This window comes from Electrophorus electricus, chromosome 3 (assembly GCF_041902795.1).
Source record: "Electrophorus electricus isolate QZ-2024a chromosome 3, ASM4190279v1, whole genome shotgun sequence".
NCBI classification, from domain to species: domain Eukaryota; kingdom Metazoa; phylum Chordata; class Actinopteri; order Gymnotiformes; family Gymnotidae; genus Electrophorus; species Electrophorus electricus.
Genome location: NC_137499.1, coordinates 40,796,991 through 40,806,526, shown reverse-complemented (window position 1 = coordinate 40,806,526; position 9,536 = coordinate 40,796,991). Strand labels below are relative to the sequence as shown.

General features: G+C 48.7%; 1 protein-coding gene across 4 annotated transcripts in view; it reads right to left on the bottom strand.

The window, feature by feature from the left end:
* Positions 1-7,757: 7,757 nt before the first annotated feature.
* The window catches only part of kcnj19a (potassium inwardly rectifying channel subfamily J member 19a), an 18,500-nt gene continuing 16,721 nt past the window's right edge, over positions 7,758-9,536 (bottom strand). For 3 of the 4 annotated variants that reach the window (XR_014122939.1, XR_014122940.1, XM_081711604.1), the window contains one exon: positions 9,282-9,536. This exon is cut by the window's right edge. Coding sequence is in view for 1 of the 4 variants with exons in the window: in XM_035528830.2 (XP_035384723.1) it covers positions 8,432-9,063 (632 nt within the window). In the remaining 3 variants the exon portion in view is untranslated. Of the gene's footprint in view, positions 9,064-9,281 lie in introns of those variants that run through there. The other variant, XM_035528830.2, reaches the window with a different exon arrangement.

Below are 9,536 nucleotides of genomic sequence, written 5' to 3'. Positions count from 1 at the left end.
AGCTGGAGAGTAAGTCCCTGAGATCTGGCGTACTCTGAACTGCGCGAGTGTCTCCTCTGTAGATTACAGGCACTGGCTGAGGTTAGTAATATTTCTCTCGCTCTTTAAGGTAGGAACTCATTATAATCGGGTTTCCATCCTTATTCATCAGCTGAACAGAAGGTTTGATTTCCCGGTCAGGGAAGGCAGTGGCACTCAGAAACACCACTGCCACACTCTTCCAGCTGTAGTTATAGCCATCCGACCTCTCCTAGACTCCTGGATGCTGAAACAGTAACTCATCCAGCCATCCCAGGGTTGGGCGGCACAAAGCTCTCCGACGGAGGTTCAGGTCTGAGTGTGGGAAAACTCCATCAACACTTTCTCACTGGGAGACCTGATGACAGGGTGACCACCTCTCTGTCCAGGGTGTCTGAAGGTTCTCTCTGTAGTGCGGGGTGTACAGGGGTCTTCTGCACAGCCATTTTCCCACACACACACACACACATATACACACACTGTGCATCACAAGCAGAGGGTATAATTCACTTAGTTGTGTAATCAAGTCAAAGTCATTTTAATCTGTGTTGCCTCACTAATAAGTAATCAGTATACTGGATAACCAATCTTCTGCAATATGAAATAGTTTCTCAGTATGAAATATTGTATAACAAGTCTCACTATGTCTGTGATGTTCTGTAACTGATGTCATGGAGTGTCATGTGAGGAACTTCAGTAGTGATAAGACAAGGCTGCAGTAGAAATGGCTGAGACTTATGGGAGCTACTGGTAGCTCCATAATCCTTAAAAGTCATCTGTGACACTTCAAGGGCTATTCCCTTTGGTTTAGTCTCACTAATGAGACAGAGAGAGACAGACAGAGGAGGAGAGACAGAAGGAGAGAGAGAACCAAACAGAATGAAGTGAGCTTGACCATAAACCTGTAGTGGCACAATCATTTCAGCATTCTTAATGTATCAAAAAGCATAACAACTAAACATTAGTCTCTTGCAGTAGCAAACTCCTGTTATAAATACATAATAATATAAAAATAAAATACACCCACACACTGCACCACACACTGAAACACACACTGTACCACACAATGTTACACTATCACACACTGCACCACACACTCTATGGGCAGTGTGAATAGTGACCCCACATCTCTATGGTCAGTGTGAATAGTGACCCCACATTTGTATGGGCAGTGTGAATAGTGAACCCACATCTCTATGGGCAGTGAGAATAGTGACCCCACATCTCTATGGGCAATGAGAATAGTGACCCCACATCTCTATGGGCAGTGAGAATAGTGACCCCATATCTCTATGAGCAGTGAGAATAGTGACCCCACATCTCTATGGGCAATGAGAATAGTGAATAGAGAATACCTATGCATTTTAGGTGTAACCTGAACTCAGTTCCTGTACACCAACTTTCTGGTGTCAGTTCATCAGTCGTGGTGTTCAAAACGAGAGTAGTGATGAACTTCCAGGACTCTCTGGCCCTCGGTCCTGTGGATGTTAATGGAAGCATAGAAAAGCAGTACTGCCACCATCTTAGACAGACTGAAGGCTCACAGTGGTTCCCGCCAGTCTACCACACGCTTCAGCAGATGCCGGCCCATCTTCTCATCCTGGTTCCCCTGGTGGGCGGGGCTAGCTCACACCAGCACACCTCTCTAACCCACCAATCCCCAGACAGAGCAGTCAGCCTTTTCTTCTGTCCTCAGGCAGCCAGTGGAGTGATAAACATTTGTGTAGTATTGCCCCCACAAACCCCTACATGGTCCAGTGGCTGTGTGCCCTCCTACAGGAACAGCTAAGTCTCCACATATACGCTGGGACAGAGATATCAAAGCAGTCATTTGTAGAGCACTGAAGGACCTGACAGAACCCAAGACAGACAGACAGACAGACAAAGCCGTGACGAAGACTGCCATTGAGTGAATCCAGGGTAGTGGGTTTCCAGGGGCATGGACAGATAGAAACAGCTATGTGTAGAGGAATCCAGTCTTATGGCACAGAGATCCAGTCAGCAGATGTCTAAACAGAAATCTGTGGCCTGGGGCATACTTTTGTGGTTGGACAGCCTGACGTGTTTACACATGCTCAAAGCAAATTCAGTATGTGTGCGGTCTGCTGGTTATAGATGCACTAGAGGGAGGTGGTGGGTTCTGCACCAGACCCACACACACACACACACACACACACACACACACACACTCACACACACACTCACACACACACACACTCACACACACACACACACACACACACACACACTCACACACACACACACTCACATACTCACACACACACACTCACACACACACACTCACACACACACACACACACACACACACACACACACACACACACACACACACACTCACACACACACACACACACACACACACACACACACACACTCACACACACACACACACACTCACACACACACACACACACACACACACACACACACACACACACACACACACACACACACACACTCACTCACACACACACACACACACACACACACACACACACACACTCACTCACACACACACACACACACACACACACACACACACACACACACACTCACTGATCCCAAACATAAGCTCATGCTGACTTTCAGAGAACAAACATAGCTAAGTGTAAATTATGATTTATAGCTGTTTCCGTATGGTCTTCAACATTCCTGCCAGCCATGGACAGAGTGCAGTCTATTCTGTACATCTGTGCTGTGTCTCGTCTCTTATAAATAGTTTTATAAAGAATTTTAGTTTAATGTGGGCAGTTGACCCCCTCCACATGGGCACACCACCCACCTGAGTACTCCATCTGTCAGAGCACCCAATCCCTGGCGCATTGGACTGCCCGGCAGGCTGTGTGTCACCTGGATGGCACCTCATCCAATCGGAGACTCACCTTCAGATCCTCATCACCTGAATATTGATTTCACCTGCTTTCACTTAGGTCCAGGGATAAAAGTCTGCACAGAAGTGATCTATGTTGCCAGGTTTTGCCTCCAGCATCTACTGTGTGAGCGGAGCGTTATTGTCTAGTTTTGTCTTTTTCTCTTTCCCCTTTTTGGATTTGGTTGCCTGGTTACCATGGGCCGCTGCTGTTTGACTCGGACTGGATTACTTCATGAGTTGGATTACCCCTGGCTTTGTCTTACTGGTTTTGACTGGTCTGTTCACCCACCATCGATTTGAGCTGCAATAAACTCTGACCTTCTATCCACGAGCCTCTGACTTTGCTTGTCACATCACACCATCCACGTGAGCACACTATGTGAGTACTCCATCCACGTGAGTACTTCACCCACGTGAACACTTCATCTGAACACTTTATTTGACAGAAACATTTCTAAAATTATGGATTCGTTCAGCCCCTCCCTCACTGCACTCACTGGTTGAACTGGATCAGTAAAGATCTTCCCTACCCTCACTCACTGGCTGAACTGGGATCAGTAAAGGTCTTCACTGCACTCACTAGCTGAACTGGAATCAGTAAAGATCTTCACTACACTCACTCACTGGCTGAACTGGGATCAGTAAAGACCTTCACTGCACTCACTAGTTGAACTGGGATCAGTAAAGATCTTCACTGCACTTACTTACTGGTTGAACTGGGATCAGTAAACCCCTTCACTACACTCACTCACTGGCTGAACTGGGATCAGTAAAGACTTTCACTACACTCACTCACTGGCTGAACTGGGATCAGTAAAGACCTTCACTACACTCACTCACTGGCTGAACTGGGATCAGTAAAGACCTTCACTACACTCACTCACTGGCTGAACTGGGATCAGTAAAGACCTTCACTGCAATCTTACTTGCCTTTCCTTCCTCTCTAATGTCTGTGTTACATTCATCATCTTAATAACTTCTAATTTTACCATTGCAGACAGTTCCACATCACAAGTTTTTGCCAGGGATGTGTGTGTGTGTGTGTGTGTGTGTTAAAGAATGTGGCACTAGGAACGACTGATGAACCAATTAAGCAGCTTTTCAGGCAGCAGGATCACCTTCCCTGTGATCCACATTAGGGTTTGATTTCATCCATATATTACTAACTTCCTTCTTCATTGCTTAACTTCGTATACAAGAATAGTGTGACATGCTAATGAAATGCTAATGCAATGCAAAACATGCTAATGAGGCACCCAAAAAGTGAGTTCTAGAAGCTGCCATTATAATGCCAGACTCTGTAGTGAGGGTTACAGACTCTGTAGTGAGGGTTACAGACTCTGTAGTGAGGGTTACAGACTCCGTAGTGAGGGGCACAGACTCCGTAGTGAGGGGTACAGACTCCGTAGTGAGGGTGAACACTGAAGTCAGCAGTCCAGCCATAATTTCCTGGGATTTCGCCATGACGGGACATCACATGGTTTTATTTATTGCCTACGTCTTATTGCAGGCGTTGTGTTGTTTCTCTGGTGTTATTTGTAATGTTGTAGTAGCAGGGAGACTACAGGCTCTCGCTCTTGCACTTTTATTTCAATCTTGTGCGGTTTATTGAATTATTGTATGGCTCATTCTGCTAATATGAAGTACAATAATGCTCAGTGTTTGGAGGCTCTGAAAAAAAAAATTGTGTCCCAGAACCAAACGGTACAGGTGGAGGGAGCATTTAGAACACAGTGATGTGGCAAATGTGTGTATTCAAACTGGGAAATGTGTGCGCTAAAGCAGGAAAACGTGTGCTAAAACTGGAAAATTTCTTGCGTCGGTGAAAGGCCTTAGACACAGTCGTAGTAACTTCCTGTTCTTTTAACAGTGTGTGGTGCGCAGGAGTCCTGGCGTTGGCCTTGAGGGAGTGGGTGGAATGCTTGAGAGCTCTGTTGCTTTGGCTAATGGACTTGGAACTAAAGGCAATTGGTTCAAATCCCACTGAGGCCGAAGTCCAGAAGAAAGCTTAGATGATGTCTATCGGTGTGGGTGACACAGAGTAGCTGGGGGGGATACATTCCAAAAGAATATTCATGTGCTGTGACCCTGCTGCACTCCGAGATTAGAGTTAGTATGGAGACATGAAGAGAAGCCACGTGCTATTCGGCTCGTGTGGTCTCACGTGGTGAACGGTTTAGGAGCTGAACGTGTGGGTGAGCCTGTGTTTGTTTGTTTTAAATTCAGCCTCTTACGTTTCTGCCATGTGCTGCTGGCGTGGTAACAGACGAATCCTCTCTGGTGCGCCACAATTCTGGGCTAAATCGAGATTCTGAGCTCGGGGCGAACAACCGCAATGTGTGCACCTGCTCTGAGGTTTGTGCTCGCAGCAGTGAAGGAGAGAAACTTCCCAGAATCCCCAGAGAATCAAGCCGCCTGCTGCAGTAGCTCGCTGCAGACACATCACTTTTGAACTCATGTATGACCTGCAATGAAAAACGTGGCAATCTTTATTTTTCACTCTCTCGCTTTATGGTTGAATCCAGGAAGGTTTCAGCACCAGCTGCACATCGAATGTCAACGTCGGTACAGTGCGCTCTCACTCTCGCTCGCGCGCTTCCTCACGCTCTTCCTCGCGCTCTTTCTGGAAGAGTTGCTCACTGCTGAGCCACAGCTACGAGAAAAAAGCAGCTTCTGATTGAGGTTAAAGTTCACCGACACAGCCAGTGGGGCACGTGCCCCCTCTGACCTCTGGCAGGCGTTGCTGGTCTAACGTCTTCAATTCCGACCCGTGTACGCGCGTCAAGGTGTCCACGCGTGTTTCCGTTTGTGTTTGTGGGTTGTCTTATTCCACCGATCTTCAGTGCTTTTATGTCTGATGTTTTGTTTGGGTTTTTATTAAGCACAAGCATGGTTTTTAAAGCGTGGCCCTAAAGAGTTAAGCAGGCACTCCAGTGTGGCTGAGCAGTTCACACGCATCTTCTAAGGCGCGAGTATAATTGTAGATGAAAGACTCGGAACTGTTGAACCTCCACTTTGCAGATTTAATTAGCAAGTGTGGTGGCACTCTCGTCGCTCCCCCGAGACACGTTCTTGATTCTTCGCTTCTGGAGCCGTCAGTAGAAGCGTCGGGACCGTGCGCTGTTAGTGACATATGACCTGCATTGTGAGCGCTCTTAATAAAAACGAACGAGCTACTCTCCGTTTCTGTGCTGTTTAAATAATTTTTACATGGGGTTTATCGGACGCAAGGACACGTTCATTTTAATGTGTTTATCAGTGTAACGTTCAGTGTCGTGTATTTTCCCAAAGCAGCAGGTCTGTATTTCCTGCACCTCCTCTATGAATGAGATACCAAACCACGACGCTTCCAACACGCGTGTCCTCAGATGCATGAGCATGCACTCGCCTGTAATCACAGTTCTCTTCTTGCGTGTGCTACGTTTGGACGTTTGGATCCTGCTGATCGCGCAGAGACCACAGCCCTGTCCGTGGTGCTGAAATGCTTTACGCGTGAGCTCTTTCCCTTTTACCACAGTCCGTGTGCACGTTCGCGTGTTCGTTTGCTTTCTCGTCCCTTGGCATAATTACTGCATCTGTGCTCCTTCTGGTCTGCCTGGCCATTACTCTGGCAGCAGGACTCAGCCATGGAGAGACCTGACCTCGCAGGGATTCAGCTGAATCAGTTAAAGCGCACGTTCGTAACGGGTCATCCCGCCCCGACACCGGGGAACATGCTACTCTCACTGGCTAATGATCGTTACCTTATCAGTTTCATTTAATGAAGCATGCCGTGATGTTTGTGAGAACGATGTTTTAGGCAAAAGGACACGAATCAACGTTCATTAGTGGTACATTAGTACCTCTCAGTGAGAGGTAAACTAAGCTGTCCCCACAACAGGAAGACAACAGACAGAAAGAGGGAGATAGGAACTACTCTGGCTAAAAATGGTATAACCCAAAACAGAATTAGCTTTTGATGAATGTGGACTTTTCTCATTTTTGGGGTACAGTACGCAAATCATGACAGCAGGGAAAACCCCACATCATCAGCCCTGTTTGGCCCACGAGTTGTCCGCGAGATAACAGAACTAGAAACGTCTTCTCCTGCTGGTCTAGAGCACAGGCTCTGGTCCTGCTGGTCTACAGCACAGGCTCTGGTCCTGCTGGTCTACAGCACAGGCTCTGGTCCTGCTGGTCTACAGCACAGGCTCTGGTCCTGCTGGTCTACAGCACAGGCTCTGGTCCTGCTGGTCTAGAGTGGCCGGTTCTACCATCTGCTTGCTCTTCTTCAAAACTTACGCTTAAGATCAAAAGGCACAATTAGGATTCATAGATATTGCTTGTGAGGTTGCCGTGGAAACAGAGGCTGTTCATCATTTACATTTTATGCACATTTACAGCATCTCTGTTATACCCAAGTGGCTCCACATGGCAAAGTTTTCACCTGGTAGTCAAGGTGAGGAGGATGGGCCAAGGGGCATCTCAGGTGTGATGGGACATGTGTGCCTTCCAGGCTCCGGCTGGTATACACGTGGCCTCCTACAGAGCCCTTGGAATCACACACTTTGTGTGCAGTTGTGTGTAGTTTGTCACACTAATAGTTTTTCTACATTGTTTTTTATTCCTGTCACATCAGGGCTTCATTATTAAATGAATAAAACATTGCTCATGTTGCATGAATAAACCATGAAAGGAAATGATTATTGTGTATGCGATCCATCGATGGATAGCGCACCTGCACATCAAAAGCGTGGCAGTATGGCTGTTTGGATGACCAATTCAAGAGTGTTACAGACACTAAAAAAGAATAAAGAGACAAATCCTTCTGTTAAAAATGCGACTGAATGAGGAACACACACAGCAGGCCCTTGAATAGCATTTATTCGTCTTAATAAGGTGGGAGGGCTGCTACACAGCGATGTGGAGTGTAAAAGCATGCACACGTGTGTGTGTGTGTCAACCAGCTAAAGCGTCAATAAGAACAGGAGTCTCTGTGGACATGAACACACAAACACACACCCAAACAACTAAATAACCCTCTCCCTTCATCCACGGATCAGCCTCTCGCTCTCTCTCACGCTCTCGCACTCTCTCTCGCTTTCTCTCTCTCGCTCTCTCACTCTCTCTCTCTCGCTCTCTCACTCTCTCTCTCTCGCTCTCTCACTCTCTCTCTCTTGCTCTCTCACTCTCTCTCTCACGCTCTCACACTCTCTCGCACTCTCTCTCGCTTTCTCACTCTCTCTCTCTCACTCTCTCTCTCTCGCTCTCTCACTCTCTCTCTCTTGCTCTCTCACTCTCTCTCTCACGCTCTCACACTCTCTCTTGCTCACTCTCTCATGCCATCCTTCTCTTTCACTACATGTGCCGTCGTCAGGATGCCTTTCACAGTCCATCCGCGACCTCCAACTTTCCTCCTCCGCTTCCACAAAATTTGCCGGCGAACCCGGTCGTCCTTCCGTGCCGATCCCGCCCGCCTGGAACGCCGAGGCGTGCCGCCGGATCAGTAGGGAAGCACGACCTCCCAGCACCTCCTGCTCCTCAGCGGTCAGCGTTCATCCTCCTCAGCTTGGCAGGCAGGCTGTCGGAGGGCGTGCGGGCGTGCGGGGGGGCGTGCGGTTGCGTGGGCACAGGGGTGGGCGTCGGGGGCAGGCTCCGCTGGTGGAGGTCTCCAGTGGACATGGTCATGGGCTCAAACCCCACCTTGAGGGCATTGAGGCGGAAGCGGGGGTCAGCGTGGTCTCCGGGGTCAGGCCCCGAGCTCGTGCGCTGCAGCTTCAGCGGCAGGTCTCCTGTGCTTGATGCCTTGTCGCATGGCTGCAGAGTCAGGCGCAGGACTTTCCTGGGAAGCTCCTCCTTCCCGGACGAGCTCATTCGCTGCAGCTTACTGGGCAGCCTGGCCCCGCCCCCGCACCCGGACGGCTCGGCGCTAAGCTCCAGGCAGTCGACAGAGAAGACGCGGTCACGGTGGGGCGTGGCCAGTGGCGAGGGGAGCGAGCCTGTCTCCTCATGCTCCTTCACGCTGTAGGGAGGCGTGGGCACCTCGAAGGTGCTGTGGAACTGGGAGTAGTCCACACGGAAGAAGCCCTCCTCCAGGGACATGACTGGCAGAAAGCGATGTCCCCACAACACCTCGTCCTCGGTGTAGGAGGTGCGCGCCTGACACGTCATACCTGAGAGACAGAAGAACAGGGAGAGTTTAAAAATGGATATTCCAATGGTGGAAACCTAAGAAGGTTTGTACTTCAAAATGATGAGTAATTCTCCCTCTCTCTCTCTCTCTCTCTCCCTCTCTCTCTCTCTCTCTCTCTCTCTCTCTCTCCCTCTCTCTCTGTTTCACTCCATTGCTACCTCTGCCGTGTCAATGAGAGCTCGTTTACGGTCACTCACTGTAGTGCCAGTTCTAGGAGCCTCTTTAACCACAGCGCAGTGAGACAGAGAGACAGACAGAGAGACAGACAGCCAGGTACTTTCATCAGCCCTGAGTCAGGCCTGCTGTCTTACAGACCAGGATGTGCAAAAACAGAAAAGAAGAGAAGGAGAGAGACAGCGAGAGAGAGAGAGAGAGAGAGAGAGAGAGAGGGAGGGAGAGAGAGAGAGAGGGAGAGGGCAGCACCAAATCAGATTTTTTGGATTTGTGTTTCTC